Source organism: Dermacentor albipictus, chromosome 9, assembly GCF_038994185.2.
Source record: "Dermacentor albipictus isolate Rhodes 1998 colony chromosome 9, USDA_Dalb.pri_finalv2, whole genome shotgun sequence".
Classification (NCBI taxonomy): Eukaryota; Metazoa; Arthropoda; class Arachnida; order Ixodida; family Ixodidae; genus Dermacentor; species Dermacentor albipictus.
The window spans coordinates 28,621,673-28,647,673 of NC_091829.1; the positions used below are offsets into that span (position 1 = coordinate 28,621,673).

General features: G+C 47.7%; 1 protein-coding gene across 2 annotated transcripts in view; it reads right to left on the reverse strand.

Moving 5' to 3' along the window:
- Positions 1–26,001, reverse strand: part of LOC135917978 (tyrosine-protein phosphatase Lar-like) — a 691,474-nt gene that overhangs the window by 86,793 nt on the left and 578,680 nt on the right. For both annotated transcript variants that reach the window (XM_065451631.1, XM_065451629.1), the window contains exon 7: positions 14,276–14,314. In XM_065451631.1, the coding sequence (XP_065307703.1) occupies positions 14,276–14,314 (39 nt within the window). The remainder of the gene's footprint in view (positions 1–14,275; positions 14,315–26,001) is intronic.

The window sequence follows — 26,001 nt, forward strand, 5'->3', positions numbered from 1 at the left end:
GCTGGATGGCCAGGATTCGGTCCTCAAAGACGGGAGTTCGCAGGAGCCCGTGCCACTCTTCCTTGGTGAACTTCGGGCCCAGCGACACGCACTCCCAGAGCATATGGAGCAAAGTAGCAACCTCATCACAGGCCACGCAAGAACAATTCGGATAAATCTCGATATATGCTGTTAAGGGACGCCGGATTTGGGTAGGAGTTCGTTTGCAAGAGCGTGAGCGTGACCCGCCTGCGGCTTACTTAGCTTGGAGTGAGGCGGTGGGAAAACCCTTCTCTCTAAGTAAAAGAATTTAGTAAGTTCATTGCGCGTGATAGCGTCTCTGTGTCCGGGGAGAGAGTCGCCCGATCCGAGGGCAGCGCGGTCGGTAAAGCCACGCGCAGCCTCGTGGGCAGACTCGTTGAGCTTCAGAGGAACCCCCTCAGTCGCCCCGACGTGGGCAGGGAACCAAAGTATGGAGTGTAAGGAGGTGTCGCCGTGTTTGGCGCCTTTCAGAATTTGAATTACCTGCCGGGCTACCCGGCCTTTCTGGAATGCCCTGACGGCCATTTTCGAATCGCTATACACCCTGTCTCTCCGACCGTCTTGCATGGCGAGTGCAATGGTCACTTGCTCGGCCACCTCGGGGTTCGTCGTCCGGACGGAAGCGCAGTTGATGACTTTGTCCAGCATGTCCACGATGGAAACCGCAAGAGCCTTGCCGTCTCGGTATGCAGCTGCGTCCGCGAAGCTTGCTTCGATCTTGTCCTTGTTTATTTGCCTCAGTATATTCAATGCTCTTGCCTTGCGACGACCTGCATTGTGAACGGGATGAACGGTGCGGGGCAAAGGGGCGACCACGATCTTCTCCCCTATGTCTCTCGGGATTTGGGTGTTTTCAGCCCCGTTCTGGGTTGGTGGGAGTCCGATCTCCTCGAGGATACGCCTGCCGGCCGGCGTGGTGGACAGCCGAGTTAGCTGGACCCGTTCCTGAGCCTCGGCTATCTCCTCCAGGGTGTTGTGTACGCCGAGCCGAAGGAGGTCCTCGGTATGCGTTCTGACGGGCAGCCCAAGAGCTCTCTTGACGAATTTTCTAATGAGGGCATTAAGCTTTTCCCGCTCGGCTCTCAGCCAGTTGTGCATGGCCACCGTGCAGGTGAAGTGACGCAGCACAAAGGCGTTGATGAGCCGAAGCAGGTTGTCCTCCTTGAGGCCAAGATGTCTGTTCGTGACCCTTCGAACGAGGCGAAAAGCATTGTCGGTCTTCGCAATTATCTTGCACAACGCAGTGCCGTTGCCGCCGCGTGATTCGATGAACATGCCCAGGACTCTGATGGTGTCGACCCTGGGTATCAGGCCACCGCTCCTGAGTGAACAGCTGTGAATGTCACTTTCCGAGACCGGTTTCCAGTCCTTGGGTCTGCCGCCTTTTTCTTTTCTATAAAGCAGAAGCTCAGACTTGGTCTGGGAGCATCTGAGTCCGGTGGATAGCAGGTATACTCCTCCGTGACGTCTATCGACTCTTGCATGGCGCTTTCCACTTGCCCTTCGCTACCATCAGTGCACCAAATCGTGATGTCGTCGGCGTAGATGGTGTGTTTGATGCCTTAAACTTGGGCCAGATTCTTCGAGAGGGCGACCATGCAGATGTTGAAGAGAGCAGGTGAAATGACCGAGCCTTGCGGCGTGCCCCGTGGGCCCAGGTGCACCTCGTCGGAGACAAAGTCGCCGATCCGCAACTTCGCTTTTCTCCCCGTCAGGAACGAACGGACGCATAGTTATAAAGTCTGGGGCCCAGCTCGAGGTCTGCGACGGAGGCCAGAATGTATTCGTGGAGAACGTTGTCAAAGGCTTTCTCGAGGTCGAGTCCGAGCAGGGCCCTGGTGTCCCTGGTACTGCCGTCGATGATTTGACGTTTGGTCATCTTCATGGCGTCCTGCGACGAGAGGCCGGCACGGAAGCCAATAATGTTGTGAGTATAGATGCCATTCCCTTCGAGATATCTGTTTAGTTTGTTGAGGACGACGTGCTCCGCGACTTTCCCGATGCAGGAAGTGAGAGAGATGGGTCGGAGGTTGTCCACGTTCGGAGACCTGCCGGGCTTGGCGATAAGGACGACGTTGGCGGTCTTCCATTGCTCCGGGACGCTGCCGTTTTTCCACGTCTCGTTGATCTTCTCGGAGAGGTATCCTATCGAACGGTCGTCAAGGTTCCGCAGCATCTTGCTGGTGATTCTGTCGGCACCTGGCGCACACTTGCCTTTGAGCGCAAAAATGGCTTGTCTAATTCCCCCCACGGTGAAGTCTTCGTCCCATTCCGGACGCGCTGGGCCCAGGTAGTCGGGAAATCGGTCTTCCTCGTCTCCGTGCTTAACGGGAAGGTGCGTCTCCATGAGCTTGGCAACCAGCTCGTCCCCGGAACAGTATGTGGTAGCTTTGTGCGGGGCTCTGGCGAGCGTACGTGTGTCTCTGACTGGATCTGGTGCTGCCCTCGTTGAGGAGAACTGATGTTTTAGCAACCCCAGACTTGTCGGTATGGCCAAAGAGCATCATGACAAATGGTAATGTTATCGATGAATTACAGATGGCGTGGACAATGAATTCCTGATGGTAGGTGTGACATGGGTGCAAAAGGGCCCAAAACCTGTCACTGTGAATGGCGTAAAACATTTAGGTACTAAACTAATCCTCGGAAATGCACAAAGCGTCATCCTAGATCACCTTGACTCTCTTGAGACTGAGTCGGCCGCGTCTATGAATAAAAAGAATATGCAATTTACATATACTAACCAAACGTTCCGTCATAATTTGCTTTTGCGACCAAAGAGAATATACAGCGATATCAGTGCTCAAAGTCACGCAGTGACGGCTCCGTGTTTCATATATATATATATATATATATATATATATATTATTTTGACGAAGGCCGTGGCACGCCCGAAACATTAAACAATTAAAAACGCAATTTTCGTAAGTGTGCTCCCTTTCTTCAACTACCTATGCACCGGACCTACAGAACTTTTCCTTGTGTGTGTGTGTGTGTGTGTGTGTGTGTGTGTGTATATATATATATATATATATATATATATATATATATATATATATATATATATATATATATATCAGGATGTCTACCAAGCGGGAAAGCCGGGAATTCTCAGGGAAGTTGAGTAGTGTGGAAAAACTCAGGGAAAACTCTTGTACCTCTATCAGGGAAAATTAGCTGTAATGTTATTGAAAGGGTCGAAAGTCGCGGTTATGCTGGCTCAAGTAACAGACAGGAATCGCAATGAATTGTCTTTGACACCCGGTCGTCAGCTGGAGGAGTTGCCAGTATGCAGTCAACGACCGACTTTCCGGACACCTGATAATTTCGACAGCTTCGCGGCCTCACCACGCGCCCCATAGAGTCAATGTATCAGAACGTCCGAAATTTCGGCCGCAAGGCCGCAAGATTTTCCGGCGCTTTTTGCCGTGATCGCAGGTCTGAAACGGCATTAATCAAAGCCACCACCGCGGCTATTTTGATTACCTCACCGCCTCGAACCGGCGCTCTCGCACGCAGATCCGCTGGAACCGGTAGTCACCACTGCGGCAACGCTAGGCCTAGCTCATTCGACGTTCGCTATTAAGCTTCTTGCCGTTGGGTGCCGTGTTTTCCATTGAAAGAATTCGCTGCTGTCGGCAATGGCACCGACTCCGCCTTTGTGGTCCTCGTGATTGGCATAGAAGCTGCCGGTTCCCGAGAGTCAGCTTCACCTTTGTACAGAAATGTTACTTGGTGAAGCATACGCAAATGTATTGCAGTGAAGCATAACAAGCGTGGGAAGGGGTTATTGCCACGGGGCACAGTACGTGTTCCTTAATTATACACGCGTCCACCCGGTATCTCCTGTCACAGTACGAGCACTGATATGCCTAATACATGTACCGACAGGCCTTCAGATCGTTTTAGAATGTGCCTGGGGTGGTTTGAGCCCTTAAGGGCAGTAATGACATGAATTTATTCTTTTTCAACTGGACGATATTTCTGACGCTTTCGAGGCCCCTAGGGAGTTCGAAAAATCAGACGTGGACTGTGCAACTCACCAAGAAGATGCTTCAAGTGGTCTGTTGGGCGAACGATAGGCAGAAGGAGGACAAGAACAGAAAGGACCCACGAATTGAGGAATGAACGAGAAAGAAAGCGTGCTGCCGCCGTTTTGAAGGAGCTTGAGCTCAAGAACAGTGTTGACGGATGCCGAGATGCAAGTGTCCCTCATCCAAACCAAAATAAACACTTTAAAGCAGTGAAACACAACAGTGAGGCGTCGTGCGCGGGCTGAGAGTATGTCAGGACAGTTGTGGTTGACTTACGAGCTGCCGAGAGAAAATCTCAATTGTGACAAAGTTCGGGCCTCATACCGCTTAGCTTGCTATCTGTTGATAGAAATAGCTTGTATTCGAAAATATTTGTTTCTGTATGCATCTCCTTTTTATTTGCATTTGAGAATGTCCGACTCGATTTGCATTTTTCCGAAGACATTTTACTTGCTGTGCATTTTACTAAACCCTCCCTTCTATTCCCTTTTTGAATAACATAAACACTACTACTGAGTATTCCAACTGGATTAGGTCGTTTTTTTATTTGTTTTTCGTATGCTTACTAGAGAGTGACCGCATCGGGCGACATGGATTCAGCCCGTCTTGACATAAAACATAGTTCTGCGTCACTCAGGGAATTTTGCAAAGGCACTCAGGGAAAACCTGGAAAACTCAGGGAATTTGGAAATGTCAACTTGGCAGACACCATGTACAAAGAACTTTTGCGCGCAGTTCGCTTCCCCAATAACTGTTTTCCTTTTATTTACCGCCGAATAAATGCCGAGAAAATTCGAAAACATCATCTCATCAGTCTAACGTGATACAGCGCTTGAATTTGCCGCTCTTTTTAAAGGAATTCTGTGCGTATTGCGCTTACAACGCGCCTCAAAAGCCGTCTGCGCAGCGGGATTTGTTGCTGTGCACTCTCGAGTCCGAGTTTTCTATGATGAACGCATTCCGACGGGGGAACAACAACAACAACAACAACAACAACAACAAATATAATAATAATAATAATAATAATAATAAGAACAGCATAATACTAGCAGACTTCGGCTGTGAAGTTATTTTCATCAACTGAGACAGCAGTTTAGTCGAGTTGAGAATTGTAGTCCATGTAGGGTGGGCTCTGCGCACAAACAGAGAAGGAAAACAGACGAACACACGTGTTTGTCATGAAGCACATGGATAACTCCACTAACTACAGCATCCCCGACATTAGGGCGTAAATAAATCAATCCATCAATCAATCAATCAATCAATCAATCAATCAATCAATCGTTGTCACTGCGCGCTTGAGTGCGCCAACAGCGCGCGCTTTCTGAAAAGTGTACGCCGAAGTTGGCTTCTCCGCAATAGCGCTCTTTATGTGGAGAAACTCACCTCACTCACTGCTTTCGTCGCACGGTGGATAGCATGTGCGTATTTGAATTACCTACGTAGGGTTAACAGGGTGGTCAACTAGAGAGCCTTTTAGAAAAGCATGACCGGTGCTGCTGCATTACATTTGTACATGTTACGTTTCTGCAACTTGCATTAAAGAAACAGACAAAGAAAACGATGCGCCGGATTTACAATTATGATATGAGCCAATCGATAAACTACTACGGCACACGCAGTTATAAAAGCGCCGAGAAGTTCGAGGCGATGATTTGTCCGGGGAATCCTCCTACAATCATTCCTACTTGCGCCTTAGTTTCAGGACTAGGAAAGACCTCTGGCGAAGCTACGACGCAACGAGAAATCGATCGTACGCGCAGGTGCGCTAGACTATCGACAGGTGGCGCAACACGTTCATGAATGAGAGGTGGTTGCCTAAAGCCATCGCGATGCGTTAAGCGCAGTCGGAGATCTCGGGGGACATAACAATTATTACATAGGATGGCGCGGGGTTTGAGCCTGGACAGCGTGGAGTAGGGTTGCGAAGGACGGCCCACGTGATGTAATGCTCTTCCCTAGCCTATTTCCTTCCTCTGAATTTCAGGCTCTTCTACGAGACTCTACGGGAGCGAGAGGTTTGAATATCGGTGAACATGCTGAATGATGGTGAATACTGGTATCTGGAATGCTGATGGGACAAAAGTTGCGCACTGTAGAACATGTCCAAGTGTACAACCGTAACAGAAGACCCAAGCATGCTTGAAAACTATTTCAGTTTGTCTCGAGAGGTCTCGTCAAGCAAATTATGTGAGTGGAAAGTACAGAACTCGAACAAAAATTTATATTTGTATAATATTATTCTCGGAAAAGTCATAGTAAGTGGGGAAAGTGAATATGCCTCCAATCACTTAGAATGGTTCGAGGCATTGAAGGGGAAAAAGGGAAGAAGGAGAGCACATGAAGACTGTTACTACTACGCAAAGTGTACGGATAGTAACATCGATACTATCGATAGATGCCGAGGACATAGCTACATAACAACAAATATAATTTTAATGCGAAAGCATTACATGCCCCAATGAGCGGAAATTCGTCGCAGTCGGCGTGACCTAAAGACGGTACCAGAATGGTCGACGGCGCAAGGAGTAAAAATACGTCAAGAAGTGCTCGCATTGTCGTCAAATTTCTCAGGGAAGTTTCCGTAAACAAAGTAAATTGATGGACTTGAAAAGAAGCTTTGGTAAATTTCGGTCCGGGTCGGAGTCGAACCTGGGCCTCCGAGACGCGAGACGACGCCACGGCGGTTCTGGCTGACTGAAGGCGTGGCCTAGTGCGTGCGTCATCGGGCACGTGACGGCTCAGCCAATGGGTAGGAGGTGGCGCCACGTCATGAGTGTATAACACGAGCGCGTTCACGGCCGTTCTGACGTCTACAAACGGTACAATGCTTTCGTAATTCCCACATGTAAGCCGTCTTAAGTGTCTCTGCCGAATCTTTTCTTTTATTGCGCAACTGCAGAGCTCAGTGAATAACATTGTGACACTTAAAAACCAATTAACTTCCCCGAGTATAACGGGCAAAGAAATGAGATTACCACAACACGCCTTCGAATTCGTAAGCCTTCGGGATGCTGCGAGAGAGGCAATTCGAAGAACAACTCTACATGACTGTGTAAAGCGGTGATCAGAAAGGGTGTAACTCTGTCTGTAACTCACACGCGTACGTCGGCGGGGGCGGGTTTAAGGGCGTGACGTAAAGACCAATTTACACTGCCTATTGTCTTTTATGGGTGTAAATTATTTTATGGTTTGAGTTTTACCGCACAGACGAAATGGGTACACTATAGCAATACTTTCAAAGTTTAGTGCTGAAATTGATAACTGTAATGGGTTATGGCGGTACAGACTATCGACCACCTGTTTCATCAAAGCTCATTCGCACTATAGGCCTATACCCGACACCGATATCGGTCTGCAGCCCCACTATCGGCGACACCATTTTTTCCATCGCGTCGGCGCCTCTGTTACACTGCAGTACCGACGTCGACAATCTGCCGCCGGTCGGCAAGGAGCTCGGTGTCGGCACAGTGTAACAGAGGCACCGACACGAAGGTAAAAAAAAAGCGCTGTCGCCGACAGTCGGCAGACCGAAATCGATGTCGGGTATAGGCCTATAGTGCGTGTGAGCCTTTAGACAGCGTGATCGACAAGAGTAGCGGCGCGATGACAGAGGTGTGAAGACCTCTGTCATCGAAAGAAACCAATTATCCATCTTGAATAGAAAGGAGTGGCGTTTATTTTACTCAAAAAGAAAAGCAAAGGGAGGGAAACGCCATTACAAATTGAGTCGAACATTCTCAACTACCAATAAAAAAGGAGATGCATGCAGAAACAAATATTTTCGAATACGAGCTATTTCTATCAACTGACAGCAAGCTCATTGGTATGAGGCCCGAACTTTGCCACAAATGAGATTCTGTCTCAGCAGCTGGTAAGTAAGTCAACCTGACATACTCTCTGCCCCCGCAGAATGCCTCAGTGATGCATTTCACTGCTTCAAAGTTTATCTTGGTTTGAATGATTGTCAGCTGCATCTCAGCGTCAACCAACGCTTTGCCTTCGAGCTAAAGGTCCTTCAAAGAAGCAGCAGCACGCTTCCTATCCCGGTCATTGCTCAATGCGTTGGTCCCGTCTGTTCTCGTGCTCCTTCGACCGCGCGTTCACCCCACGGACCATTTGAAGCACTGTATTGGTCATTTGTACAATCAAGTGCAATTTTTCGGACTATCTATCGGCCGCAAAACCGTCCGAAAAATCGTACAGTTCTGAAAAATGAATGCATGTCCTTTACTGCCCTTAAGGACTCAAATCGCCACAGGCACATCCGAAAAAGCCCCGAAGGCCTGCCAGTGCATTTACTAGGCATATCGATCCTCGTACTGAGACAAGAGATGGCGGGTGCACGCGTGTGTAAGTTAAAAAATGCATACTGTGTCGTCTGACAATTGCCCTTTCGCACGCTTGTTAAGCTTCACCGCACTACTTTGCGTATGCTTCACCACGTAACATTGTTGTATCGAGGCGAGGCTGACTTTCGGGAACCAGGATTGTATGCAACGCGCCGTGCTTTCCCAGCTTCGAAGCCGAGGACCACAAAGGCGAAGACGGTGCCATTGCTGACAACGGCAAATTCTTTCAATGAAGAACACGGCACAGAACGGCAAGAAGCTTAATAGCGAACGTTGAAGCAGCTAGGCTTAGCGTTGGCGCGGTGGTGGCTACGGCAGCCAGAGGATCTGCGTGCAAGAGCGCCGGTTCGGTGCGGCGAAATATAGTCAGAATGGCGGCGATGGTGGCTTTGATGCTGTGATTAATGCGTGTAGGACCTGCGGTAGCACGGTGAAATGTTCTTGCGTTCGAAATTTTAGATGTTCTTATGCTTCTGTTCAGTACATGGTGGTACCGCGAAACCGTACGGATGATCGGGCGTCCGGAAAGTCGGTCGTTGACTGTATGTACACTGACAACTCATCCTGCGGACGACGAAGCGTCAAAGACGATTCGTTACTATTCCCCTCTGTTACACGAGCCAGCATTACCGCGACCTTCGTTCACCTTTCAATAAAATTAGAGGTAGTTTTCTATGATAGAAGCACAAATTCCCCGAATTTCCCCTGAGTATTTCTAGAATTATCGAATTCCCAGAAAATTCCCGGTTTTCCCGGTTGGCAGACACCCTGCCCGACATAGTCACCACAGATGCGGCAGACCAGCAGCGGTGGCTTAGCTGCTATGATGTCGCGCTGCTAAGCACGAGGTCGCGGGGCCGAATCCCGGCCGTGTCCAGTGCATTGGGGGCGCGTTAAAGATCCCCTGGATCCCACATCATGCCTCTCAATCAATTCCTGGTTTTGCCAAGTTTAAAAGAAAGAAAAAAAAAGAATTCAGTCATTCGACGGATGCATCTAAGCACGAACGTTTGCTAAGCTTTCGTTGGTGTGCTACACATAACACGTGCTAGAGAGTCCCATGCTGTAGCGCGACAGCACGTGACTCTCCAGCAAAGAGTTGGCGTCCGCCGACGAAACCACTCTGCAGCTCGCATAGAGCACAACGAGCTACACTGTAAAATAATTTACCCCCTTAGAAGAGTGCAAATGTGACTCTTAGGGTGTCAGTTAAATAAATCACACCCTAAGGGTGAGTTATAGACACATTTACACTATTTTTCTTTACTTTTGAGGGTGTAAATTTTTTTACAATGTAGCTGTCTATCCTGACTCCTCCCTCCCAGCGGTGCATAACCCTAACTTCCAGGTCAGAAACCCGGCAGCTGCCCAACCAGTGTTAGATATGGAGCTGTTTCCTGCGCCTACTTCGAGTTCCCCCGGACCACATCGAATCGCAGCACGTTCCAGAGGAGCGCTCGAGCCAACAAGTTCACGCGCCAACAAGTTCGTACGCCGCCGGTGGAGCCGTGCCTCCGGGAGTAGAAGGAGCCCTCGGACAATGGAGCCCAATCGTCCCCCTTCTTCGCCTTTGAAGAAGGCATTTGCTACCACAGCGGGGCCGTACCGCCGGGAGTAGGTGAGCCCTCGGACAATGGGGCCCCTTCTCCGCCTTTGAAGAGCGTATAGCAAGTCAGAAGGCAAGACCGCAGGGAGCCGCCTGGTGTGGCACCGCGGCACAGGCGCCAACCTTTGGCCCATTGGTCGAACATGACGCGACTTCCAGTGCTCGAAGGGTTTATAAGAAGCATTCCAGAGATACCTGAGCATTCCCTGATTCACCTCTCTCGAACTTCTTGCCGCGGGCCGCAGAGTCCGAGTTGCTGCCGGCCCGTAATGACTGTACGACTGTTAATTGACTCTCACCTCTCTGTATATAATGTAAAATAAATACTCCCAAGTTTGTTTCCATCCCGAAGTCCGTCCTCAACCCCTACACCAGGAAACTGGCCGGCTATAATCAAAGAAAGGTTATTGAAAGGTTATTGAAAATGCGGCACATTCGTGGCTTGGGCCTAGGCCGCCCCCGAGGAGGTCCGGAGATCCTGTCTCCTCGTCGCCTCACGGGCTTGCTGGATGGCCCATAGAATGATCTTGGAGGTTTGAGCTGCGCAACGCAACCGTCCACTGCGCCGCAGCTTCACCTGGGGAAACTGCATTTTCTCTGCATATAACCTCACATTCCCAGAGAATGTGTCTAAAAGATGCGTGAGCCCTGCCGCATAAGTTGCAGTTATCGTCTGAATAGAGGTCTGGATATATCCTCCTGAGATGGACGGGGTTGGGGAAGGTCTTCGTTTGTAACATCCCTGCTGTCGAGTTTGGGGTTAGGGGGTGAATAAACACGCCTGGAGTTTTGATAAAATTTTGTAATATCACAGTACCTGGTCATTCTGTCCCTCTCTGTCCATGCCTCCGTTGGTATTCCAACCCCAAGACAGGATCCTTCTACGGGTGTGCGGAATGTGACACCTCGTGCTACGCGGTGGACCTCCTCGTTGAGGTTGGGTACGGAGGTGTGGGGGGACGTGTGAGCCGGGAACCATATAATGTGTCGTTCCTCCGTCTCCTCAGAGGTGACATAGTTCGCGCTGCCTTTGAGTATAGCCTCAGCCTTCGGCGAAATTCTGGCTCGTGCCTAGTTTCTCACTGCCGTCTGCGAGTCACTAAGTACGTATCTCAACTGGGGTTAACGATAGCTAGGGCTATCGCCACCTCTTCCGCTACCTCGAGGTTTTTGCCGAGTATACTACATGAACTGACCAATTGTTTGTCGGTATTGAGGACTGCCACTGCGAAAGCACGTCGATCCTCGTATTCTGCAGCGTCTACGAACGGCGCTTCCTTGTCCCTACCGAAGGCTTGGAGAAAAGCCTTGGCTCTGCTCTCTCTTCGGCTCTGATTGAGTTTAGGGTTCATGTTCCTGGCTAGATTAGCCACCTGCAGCTTTTCCCTGATCGCGCTTGGAAGGGATATATTGCCGCCGTGCTGCTTGCGATAACTTTTCCCGAGTTTGTCGAGGATGCTCCTGCCCGTTCGTGTATTCGCTAGTCTCTCGAGTAGCGAGATTAGGTGTGCCTCAATCAACTCTCCGAGCGTGTTGTGGACACACAGCTGTAGCAGAAATTCCGTGCTTGTGCTGTCTGGAAGGCCCAGTGCCACCTTGTGTGATCTTCTAATGAGGGGGTATAGTTCGGCATACTGAGCTGAATTTTTTTCTTGTCCTGGCATTGTTTCCTTAGAAACACCCTCGCTTGGACGTTGCCATATAGGGACGCTTGGGCAGCCATTTAAGAATTCCTGTACAATTCGAGGCAATTTTCTCGGTAAATTCTCAACACGCGTGCGTTACGTTATTTCTCGTTTCTTTTATCCTTCCCGTGCACTTGCGTTTTTTAGTAAGACCTAAACGACTTTTCTACTGACGTCCGACTCACTTGCGATCACCCCGCTTAAAAGGGGAAGTTCATAACGGCGTGCAGTAATAGTGCAGTGCAAACAATCTGAAGTTGTCCGGTAGGAAAACCCAATAAAAAGTTATTTATCATGGTGATAAGTCAGTGATACAGTTTTATGGAGTTTACCGCAAGATTAACATCGCAGTTTAAATTTTAAGCCGTATAATGCCATAGTAGCGCAGCGGACATTTAGAAAAAGACTATCGGTGAATTTGATCAACAACGGCGGCGATCTCTACGGCAATTTTCTTCGCTGATCGCTGGTTGACGATAACGATAGATCAGGATAACATGCAAGTCTACGATGTAGACGGTATTGCTTCTTAATCCTTAGGCACTGCACGCTTCTGGTCCGATTCCCCCCAGGTACCTCAGAGGGTTCTTAGTGTAAAGTTTATATGATAAAGTCGACGAACCAATTCTAGGCGAAGTTTCCATATCTTCTACAGAAGCACTAAGTGCGCGTTTCGGAGGCATTTTTAGACAGATTAATTATTCGCACAGAATTGCGCAGCATTGATTATTTGACAAAGTGGCAGGACCGTCGTGTTCCGGGCAGTAATTGTGCTTGTGCGAAAACCGCTTCGATGGTTTCCAAAGAAAGGTAAAGTATTTGCTCATGTTTCAGAAACTGAACGCTGCTTGCCCCTGTTTGTCTGTCTGTCTCTCTCTCTGTGTGTGTGTGTGTGTGTCCGTGCGTGTTTGTTCGTTTGTTTTGGCGGTGATTGTGCTATCGTCGGCAAGTAAAGCAAAAGAGTGCAAAACTGCGCAGTTAGTTTCACTCCTGCGGCGACTGTGAAGAAACTAGTGAACCTACTCGCCAGCTTTGTCCCTTCGTGCACACACGAAAGAGTTCGGCTATATACGTGAAACAGCTATGCCAACGTCTCTCAGCGAAGGTCTTCTCCATGAAATGAGGCTAAATAACCCATCGCTGCTGCTACACGTCGTGGAGAAAATGAACGGTAATTTAGAAAAAAAAAAATGTAACTTGAACGTCGAATGCGCGTGCCGTATCTTTTTCCTCGCTAACAAAGAAACAATAGAGAGCTTTCGTTTAGGGGACGCAAGCGGCTTGCGTACGCAAAAACTAGGGGCGATGGCACTGCGCATGGGCAGTACCATCGCCTTTAGCTCTTGCGTACGCAAGCCGCTTGCGTCCCCTAAACAAAAACTATTTAATAAGGCCGAGTTAACATTGCGGTTTGTTTTAATTCGAATTCCCCGAGCGACCGACTACCGAATGGTCGCAAGTTAAAAGAACCGCCCTCACTACCTATTCAAAGGAATAAGCAATAGTAATAAACTCAGTTCGAAACTTAATCATCTTAAACGACCGAGCGCTCTCGCCACGCGGTCTCTAGAAGGTGAACGATACCTAAAGATGCGAATTAAGCGCGCAGTCAGCCCACTTCTTCCAAATGGAATTGAATTTAACGACCGGCAACACCCGTTGCGTTTGTAAGGCAACGAGTTACACTTAAGCTGTTTAAAAATTCAGCCTTCCGAACTACGAAGGCGGTGTCGGATGAACGCAGTGTCGGCCGCAAACCGAGCGCGCGCGACGGTTCCAAACCGCGACCGCGAGTTGCCGACCGGCGGAGGGATACGTCATTAGGCGAGCGGTATATTTTAAATGATGAAAAACGACCACGCGCCCGGAACGCGAAAGGAATGCCTCGACGCCGCGTCTAATGAGAAAGCGAGGAGGAAGGACATCGAGAATAGGCGATGCGGGGAAGGGGAGGGGGGCAGCTAGCGCTCGCCTCTCATGCATAATGCAGTGCTCTTAAGGAAAATGAACGCCATGAAGAATGAGCGCTTTCCTTTCGAGAGACGCATGCCGAGACGGCGCGCCGCAGGTAGCGCCATCTGTCAACAGCTGGCGGAAGGAAAGAGAGCGCGCGATCTGGGATCGCGGGCTGGGGTATAGGAAGAAAGCCGAACTCGAAGGGGCTTTTGTTGTATTTTTTTTCCGCACTTTTTTTTTTCAATTTGTCAAAGTGGCGCCCGCTGCAGGTGACAGCGAATGCGCGGTTTTGAAACGCGAGGGAACAACCAAGAGAACAGAAAAAAAAAATGAAATGACGCTCACGAGACCGCGAAAGTGACAGCGATGCAAGGATACCTTGCACGCGCCGGCAACAACAAAGAAAAAGAAGTCACTGCAAAGTGAAGAACTGTGTACACGTTGAAATGCACACACATATATATATATATATATATATATATATATAGAGAGAGAGAGAGGAAAAAAAGAAGAAAGTGTCAGGGAAGCGATGGAAAGATGGTTTGTGTGAGAAAAAAAATTCTTAGCGAATGCATGACTGTGTCAATATTGGAACCCACACAAAAAAGGAGAAGTACTCACGTCTAAGAAAGTCGACGTAGCCCCTTTGTCGGTAAGGTCCTGCAATATGAAAAGAAATAAGAGACAAGAGTGAACAGGAGAAAAGTAGAGCAAAGAGAGAAAGAAAGAAAAAAAAGAAAAAAACGATTAAAAGAACGATCGAGATGTACGACAACAATGGCATGTAATAAAGGCCACTTCCATTAGAGAATCGAATGTTTCCAGAATTAAGCCAACCTCTATAGCGGCTGCTAGCTCCACCTTATCTGTCTCTTCGCTCCCCCTAGTCTTCTTCCCCTTCTTTCTACCCCGCCATTGTCTCTCCTGTTAAATTTTTCTGTTCTTTATTTTGTCGTACACAGTTAGCTGCCCCCCCCCCCCTTTTTTTTGCTACATGCATTTTCTTGCAAGTACAACATGACCGAGCTTTACACCGCAGGCGTTTCAGAAAGTTGTCTTAGCGAATGGTAACAAGAGCACAAAGAGGCGGCGGTCATTTAGCGAGCGCTCCATTAGCGGAGGGTGTGCCTTTCTTTTCGTCTGCCCCCCCCACTCCCCCCCCCCTCCAACCCTCCATCTCGACCCCGACCCACTCCACCGCAAGAAGGAGCTCTCGATTGCTGTTAGCGCTTTCGGGTAATCACGAAAAGTGGTTCGTTTGCACAATCGTTCCTCGGCGATTTCACCGCTTTTGCGTAGCTTGAACAAAAATGTGGAGCGAGAGAGATGTGTGCAAAGCATGCAGCTCTGGAAATTAGTTGGCTCTGCATCGATTAGCCTTTTTTGCCAGATTTGAGTCGGAGCCCGCCTTTACGGCGTTCCTCGTAGCAGCGGCGTTGCTTAGCGCTGTAAATCAATCAGCTAGTTTTGCGCATACGCATCTCGTGCCACCGCTGCATACTTATGTAAATTGTCTCGGCCACATTCTTCCAATTTTACATATCTTTCATGTACTTGTACACCTTCAACATAACGCCTGTGATGTGAATATTCGATTACGCGTAACACAGTGTTTCTATTGGGGCAAGTAGTAATATGTTTGTGGTGTCCGGCCGACTCGAACATTTCTGTGAAAACGTGATGTGTATATAGGGCGTTCCAGCCAACGTTAGCCAAGCCATTCAACGAAAAAGAAAGGAAGATTAAAACAACAAAGTGCAAGATACGATCTTAGGATACGCGATGTTTCGTTTTCAGACCTCTAACAACGGAACATTGTAGGTTTTATAATTGTGTATTTCACCATGTTCTTAAAATCTTTTTTTTTTCGTTGAAGAGCTTGGCTAACGTTAGCTGGGACATACGGTAGAGTGCTCAGTTCTTTGGATGTTACCGTACTGGTGGTATTGTGCCGTCATCGTGACTCAACAGTGCTCGTATCGTCAGTGGTCGGAATGAACGTTTTCTAAACACAGTCCATCAATTAAGCAGCATCAATTAGCTTGTACTGGGGTGTCATTCAGTAATAGCAAGTCAGCTAGTTTACCGAAGAATAGATAAACGGGTCGCTCCGTCCGGTCACAGTACACTATCCACAACGAGCCAAAGAAAAAAATGAGCCGAAAATTATCTCCCTCGGTAATCTAGTTAGCTTCGATGCTATCTTTTGATGTAGTTCACACTGTGCTGACAATTCTGCACGCTAATACGTTTTGTCGTGTTTATTTATTAATGCGATCACCCTCAAGAAGGCCATCATAGGATCGGATTTATAGGTCTACGTGGGCATTGTAAGCGTATCTATCTATCTATCTATCTATCTATCTATCTATCTATCTATCTATCTATCTATCTATCTATCTATCTATCTATCTATCTATCTATCTATCTATCTATCTATCTATCTATCTATCTATCTATCTATCTATCTATCTATCTATCTATCTATCTATCTATCTATCTATCTATCTATCTATCTATCTATCTTCTTGTCTGTCTGTCTGTCTGTCTGTCTGTCTGTCTTTTTTTGCAGCAAGAAAGAAACGACCTATTTAGTGGGGAACGAGGCAGCATCTAGAATATCAGCCAAGTTAAATAAAGTAGAATATGAAATCTGTGCCGTGATATCTCCTACGAAGCGGAAGCGAAATGCTGGAGCGTTCCACCTTCCTCATGAAAACGGAGCAAGTACGCACACTTTCCTGGATGAAATCGGCGTAACTGGCTCTCGCAGCGCTTTGACCAGAAGATGTGCACCCCTATTAGAGTTAGGCGACATATTCCGGAGTAACTGACGGGAGGAACTCGGCTTTAAGACTAATTAGAGAGGTCCGGCACCAGTGCATAGTGCAAGAAATTCATAGTGCAATGTTTAACACACGGACACGCTTCATACGACCTTCAGTACCTTCTCGTGCCAGTATGGTAAATGTTGCGCCGTTTTCCCGCCATGAGTCGGCTTAAAATTTTACTTCAAGAACAATCATTTTTTCTACAACAGCGCGCAACGAGGAAGGATAGAGGCTGGAATTACTTGGCAGCAACGTAAGGACAAGGAATACACGAGAACAAAAGCACTACCGCTCATGTTTTGATCAACTTACAGACACAAAACGTACAGCGATGCTGTTTCTTAGTACTGCAGTGTTCAATCAAGCAAGCAAGAAATAAGCAAAGAGAAAAAAAAGAGAGTAAATAGCACACAAGAACAAAAGCATAACCGCTCACGCTTTGATGAACTCACACAGAGAAAACGTAGAGCGACATGTTCGTACTGCATGCGCTCAAGCAAGAAAGCAAGAAAAAAGAGAAAAGAAAAAAAAGCGAGTAAAAGAGCGCAAAATCAGTTACGAGGACGAAAGCTACGCACCTCCGCAGTAATGCGACGCTGTGCTGCTGTAACGTGGACAGCCCGCGAAAAAAAAGAAAAGAAAAAAAAAGACACACATCTTCTAAACCGACTTATCTGGCCCGGCCAAAGGTGCACAAAGCCCGCGTACTATACGGACCTTCCCATTGCTTCCTCTTCCTCGCTCACTTCACGACACGCGCTCCGCAATAATTCAATCCCCCTGCGGACTGGGAGCACCACGAGCGAGTCCTCCCGGCACCCCCCCGGCATTGCAAAAAACGCGTAGAAAAACGAATAAAAAATTACGATGCAAAGCCGAGTTCTCCGGCCACAGATAGAACATGCTTTTACTTCGTCTCACCTATTCCGTGCAGTGCGGCGAGAGTGCGACATCGGTCATTCGTCATAGAGAACCGGCTAGCTCTGCTTCAGAGAGAACCTCTCTCACTCTCGATGAGAAGCGCATCCCGCATGGATTAGCGGCACACAATAGGCGAGTCGTTGATCGGAACAACGGCTCACCTATTGTGCGGCGTTGATCTACACGTCGGCCATCCGGAAACCAGATCCGGCTGCGCTCCACAGAGCGCTTCACGTGCCGATTAGCGGCACGCAATGGGCAAGCCGTTGTTCCGTTCAACGACTCGCCCATTTTGCATCACTAGTATATACGTGTTCTTTCCATACAACAAGTGTCATCCAAGATACCTTAGCTACGGAAAAGGGGAGAATCGATATTGTGGTACTTTTTCTTGATAGGATGTAGCTGCTTCACATAGTTCGAGAAGTGAAATATAGTTTCCCTTTTCAGGTATAGTTATTCACGACACTCCTACAACTCACGTGAGCAAGTCAGAAGAACACGCGCGATATGTTTGCGTACGTATCAAAACTGAGACCCTGCTTTTCTTACAGGTGATCTTCCTTGCGAGGAGTCTAGGAAGCTGTCCACGCATGTGTGCGTACCTCGCTGCAAAGCTGGCTTCGCCACTGCAACCCTCATAGTGCAGAGAAGCCCGCTTCACTGAAGCAGTTTTTTTTTTTTTTTCAGAGGTAGCTCGCATGGTCGACGTATTTAAGTACGCAACTTACTATAGCAAAAAGCATGCCACGCTTAAGCTTCCCCAAACGCAGGGCAGGCGGGGAATTTCAGCCGCAATAAATTTAGCTTCAAGACAGCGGGCTTGCTCTGAACGCAGCTCATCGTATTGGATGGAGGCGGAGAATAAACGTTCGATGCGAAAGCGTGAAATGGCTCGTTGAGAGAAAAAGCCAGCGTCTATTGTCTGGAGCAGCAAGAGGGCAGCTGGATTCCAATTGGCTGAGACGCCACGTCTAGAGAGCGCATCGACGGAGCAGAGTGGGCGAGAGGGAACACCTGCTGCCTCGTCAGTGCGCCAGGTGTTGCGCGAAGGGAAAGGTCTATCGTCGCGCAGGACGCCGGTGGCACGCAGCGTTGGTACCGCAAACTGCCACTGCTACCGGCTGGCTCGGGCGACACGCACCGCTGTGGTACATTACTCGCAGCGCAAAACTCTATCGCTCAGCGGCCTTCGATTGGACGGTGATGCTTTCGCTTTCACGACTCATAAGGGGTGCTCATATGTCTTCGAATTCTATTGAAACGACGGTTTAAACCTTGGCAACGAGCCGTCCACTTTGCCCGGTCTAGAAATCAAACGAACAAGCAGTTACGTATTATCCGTTCTGGCACGTGTTATTGAAGAGAATTTCTTCGTTGAGGAGTTACCGCCGACGAAATGAATGAACTTTTTCTAAACGCAATAGGACTTTTTTCATCTATGTAGTAATATGCTTCTTCAAAACACGCACACAAGCCTTCCAAGCGTAACATTGTGTCCGGTATGAGAGATCTTGTAAGACTACCAGGCTATCTCTCTAATTAGTTTAGGAAACGAGCTTGAAGTAAGGCTACTGCACTCTTTCTCAGTAGTTTCTTGCAGCACTGTGGGCGTTGGAGGACTTCTTAGCCAAAAGGAAGGCCGAATGCCTCTTAATATTTGTTCATCCGAACCCCGTCGTCCGCTCAGCGTCTGCTAGCTTGCCGTACTGTCGATACATGCTCCACGGTTGGTGAATTGACGCGACAAATGATTTGGAGTTGTGACCATTAGCTGCGTTTACGTGAATGCGACAGCGCGGCTTCACTTCGCTTATACGCTTTGTCAGAAGTACCTTGCAGCCTTGGAACTTCTAAAGAACAGAACAGCAGCAGTTCCTTGCAGCAAGCGTGACTTGGATATCTAGAGCTTAATGTACGCGAAGGAAAAATGTAGACGTAAGCGGGCGTTGCAGCATCTGGCGTCGTTGTCAAACCCGCCCAAGCCAAGAGAATCCATTAGCCCTAACGTCACATTTACATGCCCACTTGCCTCGTGAAGCCTACGGACGCCTGAATCCCGGAATAACTTAGGAAGTGGGAGGGGCTTGCATATTCAAGTGAGTAGAGTCTTTCTTTACCAGTGCAAGGCCTTTACGTTTGCGTACGCTATTATAAGCCTGTCTAATAATTTGTCATCGTTTCAGCTCACAAAACCCTTATCGTCATTTCTTCAAAACGAATATTTAATGCATTAGCATTCTGTCCAAATTGGGGCGCCATGCATGTATCCGGGTTGTAATGAAGGCATGGTCGGGCCGGTTGGACTTACGAGAGAGAGAGAGAGAGAGAGAGAGAGAGACAGAGAGGGAGAGAGAGAGAAGCTTTAATAGCAGGAAGGTAGAGAGGTCGGCGTGAGTCAAGTTCTAAGGTCCTCACAGGGTTTCTATAGGGGGCGGCTGAAACATGGCGTCTGTGAGGTGTTTCCGGCTTTCCAATAGCTTCCGGTGCACGCAGCTGCAGCAAAACGCATAGCCTTCGAGATTCGTTTCAATTACGTAGGAGGAGCCATTGCTGGGGGCGTGGATTTGCACGCCACCTATTGGGGAAAACGTGACCTTCGGCGATGTAGGGAGTATGTCTTGACGGAGCAACTGGAGGGGTGAGAACAACGGAGCCGCAGTGAAGGAGCAGCGGAGTGGTGTGACGCAGAGATTCACGTGACAACAGTAGCGGCGGCGGCCACGCGGTAGGCGCGCTGTAATGCACAATGCTCTAAACCACACTGCTGCTCTGCACGGAGCTGGTTGCAACAACGCTAAAGCTGTGCTTCGCATGAGTATATGTATGCCTGCGCGGTTATATGACGATAGGTATGGTCAGTGTTAGTGAGTTCTATAACAGAAGTTGCATGGTGTGTTACGCAGCGACAGCTGTGGTGTTTAGAGGCATCGTGGTTATGAGCAGCGAACAGAAAACAGCCCAAAGTGCTGTTGTGTACAAGTTTATCATAGACAGATAGAACGACCTCTTTTATCAGCCCGGCAATTCTTCACCCTGACCATCCCTGATCATCACCATACGATGGTGATGATCAGTGATGACGTACGGGCGAGGAAGAGGATAATATACAGATGAGGAAAAAGTGCATCGCACACACAGACAGATATACACGCACACAAATAAATAAATAAATAAATAAATAAATAAATAAATAAATAAATAAATAAATAAATGTGTGCATGCGTGTGTTTCTGACGGAAGCGGTGCTGTGAAAGCCACAGCAAATTCCGAGGCTTCTCCTCCAGTGCACGGTTTTGCAGAGACAAAGTGCAGCTTTTCCGGAGCCCGCTCCACCTTCCCCACCTTCCCCCTCCTCTGCATCTTTTCACGCACTTCGTCACACCAACTCTTCGCCGCAGCGCTTTTTCCCCACTTTCACATTTTTCATTTCTCCCACATCGTTTTGTTTTTTTCATTTTGTCTCGGCTCCTCATTTTTCCCCCTCTCATTTCTTTCTTCGCACCGTTCCGCTTGGCCTCTCGCCCGAGCAAGCTTGTTTCGCCATATCTACATTGTTCCTCTCTCCCCCACTCCCTTTCTCTTCCTTTTCCACAGATTACAATGTTGCTGGCGATGTTTTGCCGAGTTCTCGGGATTTAGCGGTCTATTTTTAGTTTTGTAGCTCGCCTCTGCGCTAGTAAGTAACCTTTTTATTTCTTACACTGTTTTGTTAGTTTCTCGCCTCTCTTAAACTCCCCCAACCTCCACGCTCTGTACTACAACGAGCTTAATGTCCCCCGCTTGTCTGAATATGTAAGAATGGCAGCAGGAAAAAAAAGGTAAGTTTGTGTTGGAGCGCGCAGATGAAAGGAAGACAAAAGAACCGAGGTAAAACGGATTTGAGCGCCGTCATCGTGGTAAAGAGAATTAGCGACTTGGTGCGTACAGAGGAGAGATGCGAAGAGATGAGAAAAAAAAATGGAAGAAGAAAAAAGAAAAGAGACTAACTGAGGAGACTGACGCAAGGGGGAAACAATGACATTGCAGAGCTGTTTCGAAACGCGTGCAAAATGCAAGTAGTGTGCGAGGCTCCACGATGAGGGCAGAAAAATTTGGTACGTGCCAGACTACGGCGACATCCTCCCTGCCTACCGCACTGATGTTATGGAAAGTATGGACAGGAATAACGGGAGCGATTTATCCGTTTATCTATTCGCCGAATAAACGTGAGGGAAACGGCGAAGCATTGACCAATACGCAACCGGAGTCTTGAATTTAGAACCTCCTCCACTCCACTCTGGAGCCGGGAAGGAAATCTAATCGCCGTTCCTTCGCTCAGGATGGAATCCAATTTATAGGGAGCCCACGCAAGCATCGAATAACTAACTCTCAGCGTATGTCATCTATTTGATTTCGTTCTTGGAGGATTTGTTCACGGAAAGGTGAACGCTGCTGATTTGAGTTTTTCGCACAAGGGCTCAGCACAACCACGTCTTGTAGGTGCCGAACGCTAAGTCGTTTAACTACAAAACGCTGGTTGTTCTTTGAGCGCGAAGTGCCTTTAGTTCTCAAAGCTGGCGCTGCCTCGTAAATTGCTGAAATGATGAATTCAGCAAGCCAATAAGGCTGACATTCTTCTGTGTCGGTGAACTACCTTCCTTTTCCTTTCTTCTACGTTTGTTCGAAGGAGTTCAGACAAAATTAACAGACACCGCAAGCGTTCAGTTAGCAATTACTGGTAAAAACAGTTGTTTAATAAGGCCCCTCACTATGTTGACCATTTCCAACAGACAAACGTTGCGTATATGCCACGCGGTTACTATCGTGTCTGCGAAGTATTACAGCTCTGCGCCGTGCCCTTCTCCCGAAAATAGCGGACATTTCAAACCGAACACCGCACGCCCTAGCTCTCGAACAAGCGGCGCTCCTCAGCCAGAGTCAAGGTCGCACGCGCAAACGACTGGGTGCAAAATCCACGGCTAGTGACGTCACTAACCACAACGCGGGTCTTAGCTTGCTCATCCATTGCGGAAGGCGCAACGCGAAAGCTGTAAATGCGCCGCGCAGAAAAAAGTGAAAGAAAGAAAGAAGGAAGGAAGGAAAGAAGGAAAGAAAGGAAGAAAGAAAGGAAGAAAGAAAGAAAGAAAGGAAAGGGAACTGGGGAAGAAAGGGAGGTGGGGCTTCACATCGCGGTACCTCCCTCGGCTCAGACGTGGGAGAAGGCAGGGAAGGAAAACCTCTTGGGAATGTTCCAAAAGGACTTGGGCAAGTTGGTGCTTAGATTTCCTACGTATACTTTGTGGCGCACAACACATTTCGCGAAAAGGGACAGAAGAAAGTTGGCGCTTCACTGTCTTCCTTTCGTCTGTCCGTTTTCAAGAAATGTATGTTGCGCCACAAAGTATACCCAGGAACTCTCGGGAATGCTATGTCGAGGCAGAAGGGAGAGAGTGTCCCTGTTGGCAAAGACGCTCGTCTTCTGGCCGGCAGTCAAATTTCTTCTGTCTTCTCCAATAATGAGCCCCCAGTCGAAAAAAAAAGTATTTGGGTAAAAACACACCTCAGACAACGTTTTAAAGCTTCTACAATCGAACTCCTCGGACGGCGTTTTACAGCTTCTAGAGTACAACCAAAATTTGTAATGGGGACTGGTGATGGGCCCGTTAAAGAACCCCGTGTGGACGTGGTGAAAATTAACGTGAAACCTTCCGTTACAGCGTCTCTCACAATTTAACGCGCAGCTCCGAGCTATTTAACACCCCCTTTTTTTCACAACAACCGAAAGTTGCATTAATAAGGGACTGAGGTACAAACGCCCTTCTGGGCTGAACCACTGAAACTTCTCCGCTGAAAATACGCGTATAGGTCATAGGTGGCGTTTGCATTTAAGAAGAATACCGTGTGCGGAGGAAATCCTTGTCTTCTCGTGAATAAATTACATCTGCACGTTGCATGTGGCAATGCTGGGCTGAAACCGTAGCAGTGAAACGAACGGCAGCGCCATCTATCTGGGTTCAGGCCAAACGTTGCCCGCGCAATGTTTCGACATAACAGTGAAAGGTGGCGCCATCCCGCTATTACTGCAGAATTATACACTTTGCGTCCGGTATCGTCACAAACGAAGCGTACATTTCTGATTTATTTTGGACGAAACGAATAAACGTTGCATGTAAACAGAAAAATAAACCAAACACACCGCAATATTCCACCTTTGTGTGGAATTTGAAGGCGAACGAAACAACAGCATATACGAAAGAATGATTCATACTTGGCTCACTCACTTATTCACGCAACACATTGCATCGAGGCGTATATAGATCAGTAATTCAGTTTTAGCCTGTTTATATGCGCAACGGAGCTTACGGGACATCGGAACATAGGTGACGTGGACGAAAGCACGCCTTGTGGCGATTTGCTGAACCACAATGTGACAGAAGCGTTAACGTGTTTCCTCCTTTTACAGTCGAAAAAGAAAAGCATCATTCTATGTCAACGATACCATTATACTGCCGCCAACACCCTAACGCTACCAGCTAAGTTGTGCATGTCGTCTCATTAGCAATAATTACTTCGCTCTCTGGTTGAATTCAGCCTCGCGAGATGGCGCCACAAAGGTGCACGCTGACACAAACAAGCTATATCTGTAAGGTGACAAGTTTACGCCGACCAACGTTGAGAGAAGAAATGGAGCAATAAAAATATTATCAAATTCACGCACAATATAAAAAGCGTGAATTATACGACCAGGAGAAACGACAGAGTACGATATCATATATTCATGGTCAAGGAATGTATCGTTCAAAGCTGAATGACAGTGCTGTTTTAGGGAAACTACGGTCAGGCCAACTCAGAAACGCTACTGTCATTGGAAACAGCACATAGAGCTCACGTTTTCTAAATTAATTTGTATGATGTCCTTATAGCCGAACGAAAATGTAAGGAACGCTATGACATTTGTTTGTGGGCTGACATTCTCGAAATTCTGAGAAATAATCTCGTCAGAAATGTAAGACCTGGTACGAGCAACTTCAGAGATAGAATGGTTTGGCAGTACAACACGTATATACCGCATATCATATAGCATACCATGACATGTTAACTACTAAACTACTATTTGGTATTTTACTTACGTTTTACGACAAGTTATGCATGCTGCTTGTAGAAAAGGTCATGACAACTCGGTGCGAATCGTACAAACAGCCCAGCGCGGCAAACACACACACACACACACACACACACACACACACACACACACATTATATATATATATATATATATATCAAAGCTTCGCCATAAGGGCGAAGCAATGACTGCGATAGCAGCATATTAGAATATTACACGAAGTACAAGACTCATGGCCGTAGTAGTGGAAGCATGAATTCCGTGACGTAAGTCAAGTGAAAACGAGTTGTCGTTCTAGAGGTCCCCTGTTTGAATCCTGTCATCAAGCAATTTCATTCGCGTTCATTAATTGAAGCCGAAGCCTTTCTTAGCGACTTTACTACCAGTCTTTTCGCATCAAGTATGTTTCAAACCTATTTCCTGGGCCGATCCTGGATGCATAGTGCACAGACGCGCTAATAAAATTACATAATTTTTCACGTTTGAGCTATTTTAATGTTTCGCACTTTTAATATTTAGGTCTGAAAAGATTTAAGATAGAAAGGCGCACGCTGTCGATGCTTTATTTCATGACATTTGTTTGTGGGTTGACATTCTCGAAATTCTGAGGAATAATCTCGTCAGTAATGTAAGACCTGGTATGAGCAACTTTAGAGACAGAATGGTGCGGCAATATAACGCGTATATGCCGCGCATATCATATAGCATAGCATGACATATAGCATACTTATGCCTAAATATATACAAAATTTCACAGCGACGCTGACGCCCAAAATTTGCTTGGAGTCTCCATATAATTGCAAAATATAACATGAAAAATAAGAGCCGTATAATTTTTAATTATTAGGCTCCTTTCGTGCATGGCTGAGCGCCGACGTTCAAAAATGAGATCTTAACAAAAAAATAGAGGCAGACGACCCAAAACGAGACCTCGCAAACGTCTTTCTAGCAGTATAAGGAAGTGTGGCAGAACCAACGGAAGGAGTGAACCGCACAAAAGGAAGGCAGAAGCATGGCGGACTGGTAAAACCTAAAGCCATCGTAGGAATGTACAGAAGCGCCGTTTCACAGAGCCCTGCGCGAGCAATATATGTCGTAGCAGACGACAAGCTAAGATGGAGAACAAGCCGAACAAAAACAGACGAGCAGACGACAAAACACAAATGCAGCAAGGCGGAACGATATCGGCCGCCCAAGTCACCTTGCGCTATTTGCTCGCGCAAAAAAATAAAGAAAGTGGACAAATACAAGCCCGAAGCCAGTTAATAACGGCTTCTTTCACGTTACGTAATCCCCGTGCCTGCACTTTCCTCCTCTTCGTTCCTGTCTGTTCCGCGACGGGGTTTGCGCAGCAATATCATTCATCTAGGTGCGCTCCAGCGGCAAGAGGAAGCGATCCGTAGGTGGGCCGAATCTTTCTCGGCCGTCTGCCCGCACAATATAGCAAAGCCATTGCAGCAGGTCGGCTCGGGTTCCGATCGGGTTTGATTT